This window comes from Propithecus coquereli, unplaced genomic scaffold, assembly GCF_000956105.1.
Source record: "Propithecus coquereli isolate 6110/MARCELLA unplaced genomic scaffold, Pcoq_1.0 Scaffold390, whole genome shotgun sequence".
Lineage (NCBI taxonomy): Eukaryota > Metazoa > Chordata > Mammalia > Primates > Indriidae > Propithecus > Propithecus coquereli.
The window spans coordinates 1,116,942-1,135,883 of record NW_012149619.1 but is presented as its reverse complement, the minus strand read 5'-3'; the positions used below and the strand labels follow the sequence as shown (position 1 = coordinate 1,135,883).

Here is an 18,942-nt window from a genome sequence, read left to right as displayed (position 1 = left end):
CTCACCTGCCACGGTGTACCTGTCCAGGTAGTTGAGCACGTTGCCCAAGCTAAGGATGGCGGCGGCTGCCCCCCGCCCGCGGCCCAAGCTGGCCGGTTTGGGCTGCTGCGCGCCTGGACCCTTGGCAGCAGCTGCGCAGCCGGGGGTGCCGGGGGTGCTTGGGGGTCCGGACGGGGCCCGCCTCACACTGCCCGACAGCGTCTGCACCTCATCGTCGGCGGCCGAGACTCCAGCGCCGCCTGCGCCCCGCGCCCCGCAGCAACCGCTACCGCCGGCCCCTCGCTGCGCCCCCCGGCGCCGGCGCCGCCGCTCCGCGTCCGCCTCCTCCTCCTCCGCGCCGCCCGCCGCCGCCGAGGCGCATTCCAGGCACATCATGCCGGCCGGGATCGGGGCGGCGGGGGGCGCGGGGGGCGCGGGGCCCAGCTTGGGCCCGCTCAGTGCGTGCGTTCGCCGCGGAGCCGCCGCTGCACCATCCCGGCCGGGCCCCGTCGGCTCCTGCGCTCCGGCCCGGGCTGCGGCGCTGCCACCGTTCGGCCCGATGCGCCGCCGTCGCCGCCGCGGCTCTGACAGCTGCGGCTCGGCCCCGCCCACCAGGCCCGCGTCCAATCAGCTCCAGGCTCGGGCCACAGCCCCGCCCCGCACGTGCTGCCCCTTGGGGTAGCGGGGGGACGGGGCCGCAGCGCCCCTCCCGCCCGACTGGGGCGCAGGCACGCTGGAGCCTCGCGGCCGCGGAAGCCTGCAAGGAGCCAGAGGGAGTTTGCGCGGGGCTACGGGCAGGGAGTAGGGTTCTGGAAGCAGGACTCCCGGCACCTACTCAATACCCTCCACCTCGTCCCTACCACGGGCTGCCAGGAAGTGGGCTCCTGGCAGAGACTCTGGGAGAGGACGAAGGGCTTGCGCCTCCGGTATTTCGACAATCTGGAGAGAGGGCTCTCAGACGGTTAAAGTCAGGTGTGCCTGTTGGAGGGCCTGTGCCTCCAGCAGCTACTCTCACGCTCGGATATAAACGGTTCAGGGAGGGCTTGGCCCAGGACCCAGACCTCCACTAGGCATGGGAGACTGTGTTGCCCACCTCCCCAGGGAAGCCCACATCCAGTCCCCAACCTACTCCTGGACCCTTTCTTGTGTGCCCTCCCAGACCCTGTGCCTGCCCCACAGAGTGGAGAGCCGGGGCTCTGACTGGGACCCAATAACAGGACATTAAGAAGGGGCCCCCTCTCCTGAGGGGCCATGTCACCAAGCTTCAGACTTTCAGGTGTGTACAAGGCCCTCGGTGGAAGACGGGAGTCTGGGTTCCAGCCCAGCTGTGCTCTGGCGTGTGGCATGATTCTGGACAAGATGCCTGTTCTTTCTGGGTCTCAATTTCTTTATCTGGGGGTAGATAGGAGGATGGGGTTCAAACAGTGTGGAAGTCTACGAGTGGTCACCTCCCCTTGGTGGGGGTGGGAAGTCCTGTCTTCTGTGGAGAGTGGCTGGGCAGCTTCTGTGGCAGCTCCCAGGGCATGGAAATGACCCATTACAAACATGCAGCTAGTCAGTGGCAGGGTTGGAGCTGCCTCGGGGCTCTGATGACATCCCCCAGGGCTGGGAGCTCGCTGCCCGCTGCAGGCTGCTCCAGACCCCACCTCCACGGGCAGGTGCCTTTCCTGAAGCTGTTGGCCACAGTGAGTCATGGCATAGCCAACGGGTGACGCAGCACAAGTCACCCCCCCACTGTCTCTTGTGAGCAGAGTTAATCCCCAAGCTGGTGTTTCTTGGCGCCTTCGAGGTGTATTTTAAATTCTGCGAAGTGACTAAAAATATGCTTCAGCGTGCTGCGTATGAATGGCTGTGACGGAGGGTTAAGAAAACAGATTTCATTCTAAAAGTTGCCTGATGCTCTTTCCAGCTTGCTGAGCCCAGGCCTGCAAAGTCAGATGGGGGAAGCTCCCCTGGGTGGCCTGGGATGACAGGTGATTAACAGGCAAGGACAGAGCTAGGAGCTCCATGGGGCTACAACCAGGCTCCAGCAGTGATCCTCGTAACCGGTGACGGTGCAGTGCCAGCAGGACAGCGTCCTGTGGAAGGCTGCCCAGGTGTGGAACTGTGTCTAGTGGTGAAGGAGGCACAGCCATGGCTCTAAGCCCAGCCCCAAAGTCTCCTTCCCATACCCCAAAACTCCTCATCCTTTCAGCCACAGCCCAGCAGGACACTTTTAGCTCTTGACCAGAAAGTGGAGCCTTCTCTTTCCATGGCCTTCCCTTTCTACCCTGGGTGGGTCCCAGAGCAGGGGAAGAGGGCAGAGTTTGGGGGGTTCTTTTAGGTTTTGTTTTTCTTTACTTTTTCTTTTTTTTTTTTTTTGAGACAGAGTCTCATTCTGTCACCCCAGCTGGGGTGCAGTGGCGTCATCATAGCTCACTGCAACCTCCAACTCCTGGGCTCAAGCGATCCTCCTGCCTGAGCCTCCCAAGTAGCTGGGACAACAGGCGTGTGCCACCATGCCTGGCTAATTTTTTTTTTCTGTTTTTAGTAGCCCAACTAATTTTTTCTATTTTTAGTAGAGACAGGTCTCCCTCTTGCTCAGGCTGGTCTCTAACTCCTGAGCTCAAGTGATCCTCCCATCTCAGACTCCCAAAGTGCTAGGATTACAGGCATGAGTCACTGTGCCTGGCAGAGGGCAGAGTTTTGAGCCTTTCAAATGTGGGGGACCTCTGAGTTGCCACCAAGCAAGCCATCCATTCCCACTGGGTTTTGCTGGGTTTTAACTCAAAGGCAATCTCTAGAGTAGGTGCTTGTGTGGGATAAAGGGCCACCAAGGGCAGGGTGATGGGAAGCCCTTTCTGGCTGTGCGACCCTGGGGAAATCACAGTGGCCTTCTGAGAACTCTGGCAGCATCATAGGACCATCAGCCACAGGACTGTAGGGTGCTTATCTCTGTCTCCCCAATGAAGAAACTGAGGCCCAAGGTCACATATCTAGTAAATGATGGAGCTCGGAGCCAGGTGCATCTACCTCCTGATGCAGACCTTCCTCTGCTGCCCCACAATGCTCCTCTCGGCTTCTGCAGGATTTGGCTTCCTCCTCGGCACAATGGGAGGCTGAACTCAATGATGGCTAAAGGGCCTTTGGATATTCATTCATTAGGTCTAGACCATAACTTCAAAACAAACAGGGCACAGGCTATTAATGGCCATTATGCCAAGGGCCAGTATATTTGGGAAGTGATGGGGTTAACACAGAGAAGTAGGTTCCTTGCTGTGGAACTTTTCATAGGCTTTACTATAAGAGGGTACACTCTGAGTCTCCCAGAGGGAGATATAGGTTGCCATGTTCCCAGGTGTACTTGACCACAGAACATCTTGTAAGATGAGAGCTCTGCAGAACACACTCTGAACAACATTAGCCTAGAATGGACCAGCTCCCCAAAGGCTGGTAATTGGGAGCTCAGTCCGCCTCCCCTCTGCCCATCCCCCTACGTGGGAGTGTCTCCAGAGCTCAGACCTCAGTTGCTTCTTTTCTCCCTTTTGCAGCCTCTTCCTTGGCAGCCTCCCTCCCAGGCCTGGACTTTTAATGATCATCCATGTGCTCATGATGCCCCAACCTCCATCTCTGGATGGGGACCCATCTCCAAGCACTAGATCCATATGCAGTCTCCTGCACATTCCCCCATACATCCCACAGGCACCGTAAGGCCAGCACATCCAAAACTGAACTCATCATCTTTCCCCCAAACCTGCTCCCACGCCGGTATCATTTATCTCTTGACAAATAGCACCATCATCCACACAGTCACCAAGCAAGAAACTTGGGAGCCATTTGGGACTCCTCCCTCAACTCCCACAACTTGGGCCCACCGATTTTTTCCTCTTTAACATCTCCCCATCTCCCCCTTGTCCACTGCCTTAGCTCGGACCTGTCTTTGTCTCATTTGGATGCTTGTAAAACTCAACATCACCTACTCCCACGTCCCCCTCCAGTGTTTTCTCTATGTTGTTTGCAGTAACTTTCCAAATCACACTTAGGACCCCATCACTACCTTGCACAAAACCTGTCCATGGCACCTCACCACCTATAGGATTAAAAATGTCTAAGTTCCTTAACACGATCTCCAAGAGCCTTCACAGCCCTTCATCGCCCATGGCAATCTCCGGCCTCAGATCCTAAGATCCATGTCTCGAATTATCCTCCACCACTCTGAACATGGGGCTTGCTGAACTCGCTCACAGCTATTACACTTCCTGGAGCCTGGGGGAGTGGCGAGAATTGGAGCACTTGTCTATAGTCCCTGTCCTCCCCTCATCAGAAAAGCCCTTATCCCACTAACACAATGATGATTCAGGACCACGGAGAGCGCCACACGTGCAACCCCCTCCCCTGACCCTTTAGACATGCACTGCCTGTGCTGCCACCTCGTACACTCGTCCCTTCTGCCCTTCAGGAAACCAGCATAGATACAACTTCCTCCAGGAAACCTTCCCTGACCCACCTGAACAATCGGTCATTTCCTGCTCTGGGCTGTTGAGCAACCTGTGTATCCCTCCATCACACCAAACCCATTATGCTGATTATGTTTGTACAAGAAGCCATCCCACACACACCAACAGACCATGATCCCAGAGGGCCCATACCCTGTGTGATTCATCTCCACGATCCAGCACACAGGAGGTGCCCAGAGAATGTTTGTTGATTGAATGAGTAAATGGCATTTAGCAGGTGCTCAGGAAATGTGTGTTGGTTTGCATCATGTGTCTGTTGCTCTGAGTGACTCAGAAAGCAGCCAGATTCCTCTCCTGGTACCTCTCAAAAAGGCATTTCCTTCCTGATTGACTACACCCTCCATTAGCTTCCACCTGCCATTTGCCTCCACTCTTTGATTGCCTTCCCCACAGGTCACCACCCACGGGTGGGGGGAAAGCACCTCCTCTCTGCTGCTGCTATTGCCAAGCTGAGGACTTGCTGGAACCCCTGCCACCCCCCAGCCCGGGCTGCCTCACGAGCTTTGCTCAGAACACTTCATCTCCGCCTCTCTCTCTCTCTCCTGCTCAAAACAGATGGCTCTGAGTCCCCACTAACACAGAAGTTCCTGTGCTGTCATTTGAACATTTTTAACACTTTCTAAATTACGGAAGCTTCAGTCTCCTTTGATCATGGGCTCAAACTATCAGGAATGAAGAATCCATGGAAGAACATTGAGTCCAGCCTCTTCCCTGTCCCATGGAGAGGCTGCATCTTAGAGAAGGCCAGTGGCCTTCCCAAAATCATTGTACTGAACATTGTCTTTGTTTTTGTTTTTTGTCATTTTTTTTCTTTCATTACTGTTTTGTTCTGATGCTCAGAATTCATTCCCTTTCCTAACAGCATCCTGTTCTCCTAGTCTTAATGGGGCTATAAATCAAGGCACGGGTGTAGAGTCTAAGCTAGCCCAACTGGACTCTCTTGCCCAGGGCTTTAAATCTTGGGCAAAAGAATAGGGAGAAAATGTCTCAAGCTCTGGCAAAGACCCCAACATAGGATGGCCCAGGAAGCCTGGCTTCTGAATCTCCAAACTTCTCATCAATTCTGTGAGCTCCAGATATGCTTTCAATAAATCCCTTTCCCGCTTAAGGTAGTCAGCCCGTTTCTGTTGCATGCAACCCCACAACCCAAACTGGTATACTCACAGGAAGGAGTACGTGCAGGCACACCCCTCCCTATGTTGAGACAAAGCATGGCTCCGGCACCTCTGCCTGCCTCCTGCCAGTTCTGTCTTTAGAGGCTACATTAGATCAAACAACCTCACAAGCCCTCCCAGGCATGGAGGAAAGTCAGATACTTCAGGGAATGAAACAGACAGACCGATGTCTGGTGTTGCCAGGAACAAGCCAGGGCGGAGGCGTGGGAATCTAGATACGTATGCTCAATCCCCCAAGCTTTAGGTCAGAGTGGAAAAAGAGATTCTGTCAATACCCTATAAACACACCTCCACATGCTCACACACCAACATAGAGATGAGCACGTGCAGGTACACACACACACACACACACACGCACACACACACCTGCATGCCAGGATGATACCTGGGAGCTGCAATGCAGCCTGTATCTGGGAAGAGTAATGAACACATAAAGAGAGCAGGGTCAGGTTTGAGGACTTGTCCTGATGAGCAGCTTTTTCTCTGCTGTTGACATTCCCAACAAACAAGCCCCATGTTAGTGACTGGGATTACCCAACGAGGGCCCTTTAGGCTGGGAAGACGTGTTCTATTTACTGGACTCCTCCACTCTAGCCTGAGTGCTGGGCTCTCCTGGGCTGTCACGGATCTACACCTGTGACCTCAGCCCACCGCCACTGGCTGCCAAGAGGCAGGAGTGGGGAGCTGAGTAAAGCTGGGGTCTGGGCTGGCTGCAGAGGACATACTGATCTCTGGCACTCCCAGGGCCCACCAGTCCCAGAGCCACACCCTGCCCCAAACCACTCTGGACAACAGCATCCTGTAAACTCCTGGCTGGGCATGTTGTGTGGCTAAGTCCTGGGGAGCACCACCTTGCCCTGCCTGGCACCCCAAACACCACAATGCACTTGAGTCAGAAGAAACTACCCCGGATTATAGGATCAGAGCCCCAGCTCCTCAGCTGGCATCTGAAGCCCTTCTGGTTCTAGCCAGTCTCTCTGGCCTCCTCTCCCCACTCAACAATACGCTCAGCCTCCTCTCTGGCCACACCACACCCCTCCATGATTCATTACATGTCTCCTGCCCCACCGCCCTACACCTAGAACTCCCTTCCCCCACACCTAGCTACCAGCCCCAAAGCCAGCTCCTGGAAGGTTTCTAAGGGACAGAATCCCTTCTTCTGCCCATAGGTGGGCCTTACTTGGCCTGCGCTGCCGCGGCTGTGAGATCCAAAGACAAGGTTGGAGTCGGAGTCACTGCGCGACACCCTGATGGGCACCTGCTGATACCGATACATATTCGTAGAATTGGCATGAACGAGGTTTCTGATCTTCCTCCGCAGCCACTGGACTCCGGTTGTGGGGGCGGCGGGGTGGCTGGTGTTCTGACTCTTGGGCAGCCCTCATCCATTTTCTGGGAGCTGAGCCTCGCAGAGCTCCCCGCTAGGGCTGCTGGGAGGAAGGTTCAGACCCTGGAGCTGGGCATCTGAGGGTCTAGACCCAGCCTGTGAGAACCCATGGGCCTGGCTAGAAAGCCGCATTCAGCACACCTCTCGAATGTAGCCAGGAGTCTGCAGCTCTGAGAGGGACAGGGAGTGACCAGGTCACACAGCCAGCAAATGTCAAGAGGGATCGCGGCGTCCTGGCTCCAGCCCAGACTGGCTGCCTCCTTCTCAGGAAAAGCAAAATACCCTCACGGATCTTCCTCCTTGTAACCCCAAGGGCAGCCTGTTTCGTGAGCTCCAAGCATCAAGTCATGGGTCAAGGGGCTGGTCAGCCTCTGATGCCAGCTCCCGAGGGAGGGCTGACACTGAGGCAGGTGTGGGCTGACACTGGTGTCTAGCTCCAAGGGCCTGTCACAGTCAACAGGGGGCCGGGGGGGACACCACAGAAGGCAGAGACAGAGCACTGAGGGTTGGGGGGCTGTGCAGGCGTCCGGGTTGCTGCTCTGCCCGCAGCTGCTGGGAGACAGGCACAGCCTGGCACGGCGAAGGTGGCAATCAGCAAGTGATCGCCTGGCTGGGCACCAGGGGAAGGGAGGGGAGCTCAGAATCGTGGGCAGAAAGAACATGCCTCCCCACCGCTGCCCGCCTGGAAGCTGTTGATCTCCCGCAGGGCCCACTGAGCCCAGCTGCTCTGAACCCAGTGGCAAGCGTGGGTCCCACAGAGCCAGCCCTCCCTACGGGCTGTGCTGGGGTCAGAGTGGGGCCGGGGGCAGGCCGGGGGTGCAGGATAGGGCAGGCCAGGAGTCCGCATGCACAACCACAAAAGCCCCTCAGCATGGTTCTGCGGCCACTGTGCCTGTGTCTGTGTGGGCTTGGGCACGCCTCCTGCGGTCCCCCGGAACTTGGAGCCACATCCCCACACCAGCACTCGGGTGCAAACCCATCTCGGAGACCACCAATTCTGCCCCCACCTTTTGTTCAGAGGGTGAATTCATGCAGAGGGCGTCCTGTGCCCTCATGACCTTGCAGACAGAGAAACTGGGTCACAGTGGGAGGTCCAGGGTGGGGACACCTAGAGACTCATGCTGGGCCACCCCCTCATTTTCCGCACCATAGGGGCAGCCCTGCACCCTCAGCCTGGACTGCCCAGCTCATCTTCTCCTCCTCCTCCTCCTCCCAGCAGAGGCACAGAGATGCTATAAATAACAGGGTTGTCTGAGGCCTGAAATCCTTGGGCTTTGTACTGGCCCTGCTTTATTTAGGGCCCAGGGGCAGCCAGGCTGAGGACCCCAGGCTGCCACGGCCTTGTGCTGGGTGCAGGCTCAGGCCCAGCCCTCCCATGGAGGGTGCTGACAGCTCAATTCCCAGCCCAGCCACCAGGGCCTGCCAGCTCTCTAGCTGGGAATGAAGAAGTGGCAGGTGCAGCTCCGCCAGGTCCCTGCGCCACAGCCAAAGAGGGGTAGAGACGCTGCCACTGTGGGGGCCAACAGGAGGGGTACGGGTAGGACCGGCGTGGGGCAGGGGCTTCATGGGTCCTCTGCAGGCGTACTCGTGCCAGAAAGCAGGCCTTGGCTCTCCGGGTCCTCGCTGTCCGGGGTCCCTGCAGGAGGAAAGAAGCTCGGCCAGCCCCAAAGGGGTCAGAAGATGCTTTGGGACCAGGCCCGGGCACAGTCTGCCAAGAAATCCTCTGGGTTCCGTTTGCAAAACAAATTCCAGATCCAGCCTTTTCTCACCACCTTCAATGTCACCACCATGGTCTTAGTACCACTCTTCCCTGCCCCTGTGGCCTCTCTGCCTCAACACTGACTCCCCTGTAGTCTGTCCTCAGCACGGCAGCCCGAGTGGTGCCTTGACAATGGAAAGCAGACTACCTCGGGCTCCTCTGCTGGAAGCCCCAAGCATCCCCCATCTCATCCCAGTCCCTGCAAGGACCCCCCGGACCCTCACGCTCTGGCCCTGTTATTGTTGCCCTCATCCCTATCACTGTCCCCCTCATTCCTGCTCCAGCCACACTGGCCGCCTTGCCAGTCCTCAGACACATCAGATACATTCGCACCACAGGGCCTTTGCACTGGCTATTCCCACTGCCGGGAGCACCTTCTCCCAGACAGCTGCATGGCTCACTCCTCACTTCCTCCGGATCTTTGCCCCAGTGGCACCTGTGCAGTGGGGCTCTCCCTGACCACCCTATTGAAAACTGCGACCTGCCCTACCTGTGCTTCTCTCCCCTCCTTCCTGCTTTATGTCTGTCCATGGTGCTCATCACCTCAAACATGCTGTATCTTTCACTTTTTCTGTCTCTGTTTTGTCTCCGCTCACCAGAGTGTCAGTTTCCATAAGGGCTTGGATGTGGCCTAATGCAAGGGGTGGGGGTACCTGTGCCAGGATGCCAGGCCTGGACCTGGTCTCTGTCCAGGAACAGTGCCGTCAGCAGGAAGCAGCTGCCGCCCAGGGCGATGACGAAGACGCAGCTCAGGAAGCTCTGCTGCAGGCTGAGAAAGCGCTGCAGGTAGGAGTCAGGGCGCCCAGCCCGCAGGGCACTGGAGATCTGCGGGGGAGGTGGGGGTCTGCCAGGCCTGCCAGGCCAGCCCCCAGGCCTTAGCGAGTGCAGCGCCTCCCCCAGACCCCCCCACCCCACACGATCAGACACGCCTTACAAGTCCTATGAGATAGGGGCTGCTGGCGTCTCCCAGTAGGTGACCCACTGTGATCTGAAGCGCCTCTGCTGTCCCCCGGCACCTGGGCACCACCACGGACTGCAAAACACAGGAGCACCAGGGGAGCACCCCAAGCGAGGGATACCCGTCTCCTGCTCCCCGCCCGCCGAGGGCCTGCCTGGAGGTGTGACAGGCTGGCCCGGGTGAGTGTGATGGGAGGGAGTCAACAACCCCCAAGGCCTGAAGCCCCTCCCAGAACATCAGGCCCATCTGAGGCTCATGAAGTTCCCCGGGGCCCCAAGATTGGGGTGCCAAGGCCCCTGATCTGGAGAGTTTGCCGTTGAACTGGGAAGGGATGGGGCATGGCTGTGACAACAGCGAGTGGCCAGCTCAGGGGCCCAGGGGGCAGCAGCGCAGGCAGGCGGGGTGAGGAGGGGTGCACAGCAGGTGGCTGCATGTGCGAGCTCTTGGGCAGGGGCGGCACAGAGGGCTCAGTCCTTCTCTCAGGAACACCGGGCCCCACTGGGCAGAGACCAACGGCAGCCTCGCTGGAGAGGCCTCCAAGACTCCGGGGAAGAGGCCGAGGAGGTTAAGAACACGAATTCTTTGGAGTCAGACTGTCTGGGATCCAAAGCAGATCCCCCCACCACCAGCTGTGCGACTCTGGGCAAGTTGCTTCACCTTTCCTGCCTCAGTCTCCTCATCCCCAAATGGGGATACTAACATCCCTCCCTCGAGGGCTGTGTTCATTGTCATCACTCATCTGGTACCTGCAGGCTTCCTGTGGACACCAGACTGAAGTAACATCAACTGATGCACTTGAACTCGCTGTGCCTCCTGCCGGACGTGCTTTCCCCTCTCTGGTCCAGCTGGAGCAACTCTATTTGCCATTTAGGACTTACCTTTGGGCCACCTCCTCTGTGAAGCCCTCTCAGAGTTCAAGTACCTGCCCTGAGCTCCCACGGCCTCCAGGTACATCCTAAGTGAACGCATGTCCCCCAGACTAGGAGGGGTCCTTTCTTTGCCTACCTCCCCTTATTCCCTACACTGTGTGGGCAGCAAAGCCCCTGTCTCATCTCTCTTGGGGTCCCTGGGGCATAGCAAGACACAAAGCACAGAGGGGACACCAAGTAAGTTGAGCAGAACCATCTGGGAGGCTGGTCCTAGGAGAAACCCTGCCACAAGCCAGGGCCAAAGCAGGGGAGGGGAGGGAGGCAGGAGGGGGGGTTTGAGCGGAGACCATGTGGCCACACCGTCCCAACAGGGCAGCCGCAGCGGAGCCTCCCACCCTGGAGCCTCCTCCCCAAGACCTAGGCGCCCGTGATCTGAGCTAACAATAATCAATAATGATAATAATTGCCAACGTTTATTGAACACTTCCGTATGAATTTCATATATCGACTTGAACAACCCATGAGGGAAATATTGTCACCTGCATTTCACAGATGAGAAAAACCTCCACAGGGCGGGTGGGGAGTGTGGTGGTAAGGGACTTGCACAGGGTGGTCACCGGGCCAGGAAATAGCAGGGCTGAGATGGGGTCCCAGGCCTTCTCCCTCCAGGGCATGGCCTTTTGACCGCTCTGCTGTTATGGGCAAGGAGGAGCTGGTGTTTCCAGCGATATTTATGTGTTTGTAACGGGGCATTTAGAAAATGGAGAGAAAGGTAAAGAGGACAAGTTCGTTGCTAGCTCTGCAAATGGGTGGAAGAGTAATCAGCAGCTGGCAGAGAGGCTGGGGCTGTGCAAGCAAAGGTGTAGAGGCAGGAGCCAGGGACGTGACCTCTGGATTCCAGAACACCAGGCGCAGGGGGTCTGGAGAGAGGACGCCTTGTGCCTGGCAGTGCAGAGTGGCAGGAGTCACTGTGGGTGACCAGCTGGTCCTGAGGTCACTGGTGCTGAGCCACCCTGTCCAGGCGTTGAGGGAAGCTGGGCCTCTTGCCCACCCCTGGGACCTGCCAACAGCCCTGAGGAGGAGCTGACCACAGCTTTGCACCTTCCAGAGACTTCCTTCTCACCCCATAATTATGTGATTACTCACCGGTGGCTCTGGGGAGACAGGTAGGGCTTCCTGGAGGGAGGGCCCTGAATGTCCAAAAAGATGCACACAGAAGCTGGGGCTGCTTGGACCCCCAGAAAAAGGTCCAGGCAGGCTAGCCCCCTCCTCCCCTCTTGGGAACCCCAACCTGCTGGGCCCAGACCAGCTGCTCCTGCCAGTGGCAGGAGAGGTGGGTCTCCCCCAGCCTGTCCTGGGTCCCCATTGTCCGCATACAGCCAGGGGGCCGAGCAGCAGCTGGAGAGCCCAGGGGGTAATTTTAGAAATAAGAGGCTTTTGGGTTCCCAAAAATCCAGGCTTATTCTATTCTGAGACAAAAACACCTCTGTTTTTGGCTCTCCCTTCCTAGAAGAGCTATTCCCTTTATATCCCCGGGCAAAACTGGCGCCAGCCAAGGGCTTGCAGAAAGTTGGAGCAGCAGCCACGAGGTGCAGACTCCGGGGCTGCCTGCCTCCTGCGCTCCCCACTCAGCCCTTGCACCCAGACCCCCAGCAGGGCGAGACAGACAAGCGAGCAGGTGGCTACCTGGGGGGCAGAGGCTGAGCAGAGGGAGAACAGGGAGGGAACAAGCCTCCAGGGGAGTTTGGGGAAATCTGCTGAGGAGGTGGGTGAGGGCCTGCTGGCTGGATTCCAGAACCCCAGAGGAGGGGCCTGAGAAAGAGAGTGTGGACTCCCCTCGGCTCCGCCCCCATGCTGGGGGGTGGGGTGAGCTGGCTATGGGCCACCCTGGGTGGGGCCCGGACAGGCAGCAGGGCTGGCAGGAAGCTGCAGACCCCAGGAGCAGGTTTGGGGAGGGAGGGAGCGCAGGCTTACAGAGAGCTGGACCCTCCCAGGCCCAGCTGTCCCAGGGGGAGGCTGCCAGAGGTGAGGCTTGGCTGTGTGACTGAGCCACATCATCGTCATCAACAGAGGGGGCTGCCCGGGGTGCCAGGAGTGAGCTCCCACCAGAGGGGTGTGTGAACAAGGGGTGGTCAGAATTCTTCAAAGGATTCACGGACTGGGGGCCTGGCTGTGCTAGACCAGTGCGTGCTCCAAGGAACACCGAGCAGGATCGCCTGGGAAGTTCATTAGAAGTGCAGATCCCTGGAGCCCAGCACAGACCCACTGAACCGGACTCTGGGACGGAGGGCCTGGAATCTGACTTGTAACACGCTCCCCCAGACCTGATTCCTATGCACAGTGAAGTTTGGGAGCCACTGGACCAGAGAGCACCTGAAGTCCCTTGTCCAGAGAGAATCTGGATTCTCCCCTTGTGGATGAGGCATCAGAGGAGCAGTATCCTGTGGCAGGACTGATCTGGGGGCCGGGGAGGGGCCCCCCACATCCCCCACTCAGGAATACGCATGATGCAGGTGTTAGCTCATTTCATCCTTAAAGCCTGGGCGTAACTGGTAGATTACCACTCTTCCTATTGTGCAACCGGAAAAACCAAGGCCCAGAGATGTTCACTCACCTAGCCAGGGTCACACAGCTAGTTAGTGGCCAGGCTGGGAGTGGAAGCAGATGGCCTGTTGCAGAGACTCACACCTGGGCTCTGCTGTCCCCTCCACTCTGACCCACCCACAGGCTCTGACCTCCCAGAGACCTGCGGTCTCCACACCTGTTTTCCTGTTAGCCCCTCTTGGCTTCCTTTGCAGCCCAGAGCTGTTCGCCTCACCGTCCCCCTCTCCTTAGCTCCCTGCACACACACCCCCAGGCCTCCCCACACCCTCGGGCCCCTGCCCAAAGAGAAGCTAATCGCCTGCCTCAAGAGCAAGTGCAGACCAGCAAAGGGGACCTTCCTGTGGCACACCCCTGTCCCCACACACTTCCTGCCCCTGCCTTGCACCCAGGCTACTTCCTCCCACAGCCCTGGATCCCACCCCCTGCTCACCACCCCCAGGGGACCCCTCGCTCCATCATTCTCCCCTCTCCGTCCCCTGGAGGCTGCCTGGCCCCACCTCTTCAACAGCATCACCAACTTCCCCTAACCTTCTGTCAACTGCCACCGCCATCTTCTCCTCTCTTGTCAACACAGCTCCTTGAGGGAGCTGTCCCCACTCTAGGTCCTCCTTCCTCTCCCACTGCCCCCTCTCCCTGCTCCAAGCTGGCCTGTGCCCCTCCTCTGCACAGAAGGGGTCCCCGCCACCTGCCTCTGCCCGGGAAACAGCAACCTGCGGGAACTGAACTCCAAGGGCTGCAAGCACTGGTCTAGCTCCGACCACCAAAGTGCAGAAAGCCAAGCTTTGGCCAAGGGGCTCCAGGATGGCAGGGAGTGGGGGGCAAGAGGCCTAGCTGGGGTAGTGGGCCTTGCTCAGCTTTGGGGGCTGGAGGTCGGCAATCCAGAAAAGGGCCACAGGGAGCCCTGGGGTGGGCTGGATCCAGCCGGCTCCCCAGACGGGTGAAGCTGTACAGCTGGCTGGCCCCTAACCCCTCCCCTCCACTCTCCCTCCCACCCCTCCTCTTAGTTCCACAGAGAGCCTGGCTCTGCCAGGTTAATCATTCTTGCAGACATAGACACTGGGGGGACACAGGCGCAGTCTTCACATTTCTGCGGGGCTGTCATGTGGAAAAGGGAGCCTCGCAGCAGGGGGCAGGCGGAGGATGCTGCGGGGGGCAGGTTCAGCTCCCTTGAACCGCCTGAGAGAGAACGAGCTATGTCGAGGGCGTGTTAATCTGCCTGCACCTGAAGGTGGACAGTCCCACAAGGGGAAACACGTGCCCGTGCTCTCCCGTTTGCTGAGGGCTTTCCCGCAGGCTGCCTCCCTCGCCCCACCCGGCAGGTCGTGACTACACCTTTTTATAGACGAGGAAACTGAGGCCCAAGGCCATTCGGCAGCTCCGTGGCTGTGTGGGCTGCAGCCCAAGTCTCCTGTCTGAAGGGAGGGGCAGAGGCCTGCCAGCCCCGCAGCTGACACTCTCATCCAGGAGCCAAAGCCAGGGCCGCCCTCTCCACGCTCCCTGAGCGTGGGCCACGGGGAGGGACAGACATACCGACAGGGAGTGAGCATCCTGTCAACAGTAGTATTCAAGCAAGCCTTGTTGACTAATTGGCTACACATCCCCATAGCCCCTTCAAACTCAGATGCTGGGACACCAGGATTTCTTTGGGGGCTAGAAGATGAGAAGGTGGGACACTGAGTCACTGAGAATCCTCGCCACCATTCTCTGTGCCAGGCTCTGGCCAAAGCTTCACATGAATAATCTCATTTCCCTTCACAACAATCCATGAAATAGGTACTATTGTCACCCCCATTTTCCACACAGGGAAACTGAGGCCCAGAGACACACAGTGACTTGCCTAAGGTCACACAGCTTGTAAGTGGCAGGACCAGGGCTGAAAGCCAGGTCTGTTTCCTGATTCCAGGATCATGCCCCCGCACTAAACTGCCCTCGGGACAGCTCCCGGCCCATTGCCAGGCTGCTCTGGTTCCCTTGTGCCCACCACTGGACTGTGCCAGGCTGCCAGGAGGTAGCAGGAGGGCTCTCAGGGTGCACCTAGGCCTGGGACCGTGTGTCACCTGCAAGGGCACAGCCCCTCACAGTGTTCAGAGTCCTTCCCTGTGTGTCTCCCAGAAGGGGGCAGGGAGGCTGGACGAAGAGTGTGAGGCTCATGGAGGGCCATGCTGGACTCTGGGCACAGTGAAGTCATGTGGTCAGGACAGCGTCTGGTCTCACTACAGGCCGAGCTGGCCCGTTGCATGGCAGCTCATGCTGTGGTGGGCCGGACCCAACTGTCCTCAGTGGCCACTGCCCCGAAGTCCAGCATCCCCAAGTGCACACCCAGCGTGGGGGCCATGGAGCCTTTGCTGAGAAGCAGAGTGGCAAAGAGAGAGGGGGGGAAGGAGCCCTGGGAGTCACAAAGCCCAGGCTCCAGTCCTGGCTCAGTGTCTTGGTGCTGTGCAACCTTGGCCCAGGTACCTGCCTTCTCTGAGCCTCCATTTGCTCATCTGCAAAATGGGCATGATGGTCAGAAGGGATGTTTGAGAGTCTCAAGGAGGCCTCTGGTCCAAGGTGACTGTTCAGTGGCCTTGGTCCTCTACCAAATGGCCTTTGAAGCCCCCCAGCCCCCAAGCTGCTCGGCAGCAGAGGTCCAATCCTGAGCTGGACGGACTCTAGCTGCCCCCAGGACCAGCCCCCCACCCCGACTCCCACACCTACCAGCAGGATGTCAGCAACCACTGCCCAGTTGCAGGACAGGAGCAGCTCCCCAAGGGCCAGGAACACCTATGGACAGAGGGCAGTCTGAGTGAGGCTCCTCAGACCTCACTGTCTCTTCCCAGCTGGGGACAGGACAGACAGGCTCCGGGGAGGAAGGCATCGCCACACTTACTGGGGTGAGCAAGGCCTGAAACTGTTTCTCCACCTCCGGCAGCCTCAAAGGTGGGTACACAGTACCAGCTGGGCCAGGCCAGCAGCCATGCCCCAGAGGTGGGCACTCAGCCCCCGGAGTCACCCGCTGGGGCCTGGAAGGAGGAAGCCAGGGCTCCCAGGCCACTTTTAAAGGTGAGGAAACAGACTCTGAGAAGACAAAGGCCAGAGGGCTACTCGGAGCTCGCCCACCCCTTCTGTCTTCTCGGGCCTGCATACCCTGATAAGGCACCTACTGTGTGCCAGCCAGCCTGCCAGACCCGGGCACCCCACCAATGGCCCCTCCCAGAGTGTCCCCACCCCAGACCCCTAGAGCAGCGTGGGGCAGTGAGCAAGGCCTTGAACACCCATTGTTCAGACAGTGAAACTGAGCCCAGCCAAGGCCGGGGCTTGTCTGAGGTCAGCAGCTGGCCTAGGGCAAAGCCAGCCCAGAACACGAGGCTTCCGGCCCCTGTCCAGCACCCGCCCCCTGCCCTGCTCCCAACAGCCCCTGGTGGCCACAGGCCCCGAACCTCCCCACCTCGTGCCAAGGGATTAGGACAATCTCCATTCCCCTCACTCATGAAGAGTTTAATGAAGCAGCAAGAAGAAAGAGAAAAGAAAGTCTCATTTTTCAGAGCTTCCAAGAGCTTATTGCCGGGGTGGAATTAGTCATTCCTGCAATCACGGGGCTATGCCTGGGGCGCCCACAGGCCTGATGCTCAGAGGCCTGCAAGCCCCGGGGCAGAGGGACCGAAGGACCGCTGCCTGGACACCTGCTGTGTATGCACCAAGTGTGTCCACTCTCATTACCCCGCGGGTCAGGTGACATGATACGGCAGATGTCATTACACCCATCTCACAGATGGGGAAGCTCAGGCCCAAGGAGACACGTCGAGCCACTTCCTGGTGAGCCCTCACCCCAGCGGCCTGTGCAAGGTGAGGGGGAAGAAGCCATTGTGGGGAAGGCTCCGAGAGCCCCCAGCAGCCACAGCACCTGGTGACGCCGGCACTGGGGAATCAGAGGAAAGCCGGGATGGGCAGGGGCCCCCCGGGGTAAGGTCGCGCTGGGCACAGCCCCGAAGGATGGTCGGGATCGGGATGGCCCGGAAGAACCACAAGGCAAGGCCAGGCCGAGGACCCACATGAAGAGAGGCAAGAGGCTGGAATGTGCCCACACGCCGGGTGGGGCAGGAACACGGCCCGGCTCTGGTGCAGGGAGGGCCGGACAGGCCACGGGGGCCAAGCCGCTTGTGTGTTCTCTCGGTCTGGCCGAACTTCTGTGGCTGCAGCCCCTGGCCCCTGGCACTGAACTGGGAGGCCCTTGAGGGCAGGGTGGGTCTCCCTCAGGCCTACTACGCGGGACTGGCACCCACAGGGGTGGGAATCGGGAAGTTGCTGGGACCGGGCAGGCCCCAGACCTGCATTCCAGCTTAACAGGGTCTGCCAGCCGGCCTCCTGGGGCCACATGAAAGCCCTGCCCGACTCATACCCACCCTCCCCTGCGACTTCTTCTGGGCCACCTGCACCTGTACAAAGTCTTCTCCTCTCCTCGCACCTGCAGCTTGTCCCTGTGTCCCCTCCCTGCACGCAGTACAGGCACCCCCCAAGCCATGTGGCCTCCCGTTTCACCTCTCCCCTGCTGCCCCACGCCCTCAGGACATACTGAAATACACCTTTTCCTTCCTCCAGCTGGAGCAGGGTGGATCCCCAACCCAAAGTAGAGCCCGTCAGAGGGAGGCTACGGCCACAATGGGGCCTTTCAGGCTGAACACGCCACCGAGGATGCCAGGTTTCCTCAGACACACCTGGAAACCGGCACTGCGCCAGCAAATCCTCATCTCCGCTTGGCGGCTTTGAGGGGCAAAGGGCCCGGCTGGGGAGAGGCCGCCTTCTAATCCCGTAATTACAGAGTCTCCTGAGGCAGCAGCCTGGGCGTCTCAGCTCAAGGAGCGGCTCTGCAGCAAAGGGGCGTGACCTCCCGGGTACAGGGGCCCGGCCCCACCCTGCCTGGTGACCCTGGGCAGGCCACCACCTCGGGGCCTTGGCTTCCTCAACTGTACAACGCTGGGGTGGCCCAGATGCTCCGCCGGGCTCCTCCAGCACCACGCACAGGCCGGCGCCAGCTGCGTCCTGGGGTTCAGTGGCTTCCATGACCAATGCGGGCTTGGGCTCCACAGTTACAAAGTGAAACAAACACAGGCGAAGGGGCCCTAGTTTGCAGACCGTGGCTGACTGCTCCAAGCTACTCCTACATGGGCGTCTCATCCCTGCAGCCCCAGGCCCCTCCTGGACACCTCTCTTGGATGCCCACGGGTACTTCACACTGACCAGCTGACCAAACTCATCCTCCCCCCATGTCCCCACACCGCTGTTCCTGCCCTGTGTGGCCGGACAAGCTGCCGGAGCTGCTGCTCTCTCAGCTCCTTGCCCCCGTCACCCATGCCAGATGCCCGGGGTAGGGGGTCCCACCTGCCTTGCTCACCCTCACACCCCTCCAGTCACTGGTCCTGTCCATTCTGCGTCCTAAGTGTCCCTCAAATCTGCCTCCTCCTCAGCCCTCTGCTGCTGGCCTGGCCCAGGCCTCCCCTCTCGTGCCTCCTCCCAGGTTTCCCAGGCCCCCGCCATCCTCCCGACACCAGCCCTGGAGGGGACTTCCAAAAGGAAGATCTGACTCTGGCCATGTGTCCTCAGGGCCCGTGCATGCTGTTCTGCACCCTGACGTAGCTCCTCGGGCCACAGGGCCTGGGAACGCAGCCCGGAGCCTGAGAGACATGGAGCCTCTCAGCCCTGGCCTTTGCCTTTTCAGACCAAGAGGATTTCCCCCTC

The 18,942-nt window shown here is 59.1% G+C and overlaps 2 protein-coding genes across 2 annotated transcripts in view; both read right to left on the bottom strand.

Moving 5' to 3' along the window:
- The window catches only part of SPNS2 (spinster homolog 2 (Drosophila)), a 36,055-nt gene extending 35,476 nt beyond the window's left edge, over nucleotides 1–579 (bottom strand). The window contains exon 1 of the mRNA XM_012652624.1: nucleotides 6–579. Coding sequence (XP_012508078.1) covers nucleotides 6–375 — 370 coding nt within the window. The 5' untranslated portion in view covers nucleotides 376–579. The remainder of the gene's footprint in view (nucleotides 1–5) is intronic.
- A 7,712-nt stretch (nucleotides 580–8,291) lies between these two features.
- Nucleotides 8,292–18,942, bottom strand: part of SPNS3 (spinster homolog 3 (Drosophila)) — a 53,574-nt gene continuing 42,923 nt past the window's right edge. The window contains exons 10-13 of the mRNA XM_012652601.1: nucleotides 15,925–15,990; nucleotides 9,731–9,829; nucleotides 9,450–9,621; nucleotides 8,292–8,673 (exon numbers count right to left, since the gene is read on the bottom strand). Of these exons, the coding sequence (XP_012508055.1) occupies nucleotides 8,600–8,673; nucleotides 9,450–9,621; nucleotides 9,731–9,829; nucleotides 15,925–15,990 (411 nt within the window). The 3' untranslated portion in view covers nucleotides 8,292–8,599. The remainder of the gene's footprint in view (nucleotides 8,674–9,449; nucleotides 9,622–9,730; nucleotides 9,830–15,924; nucleotides 15,991–18,942) is intronic.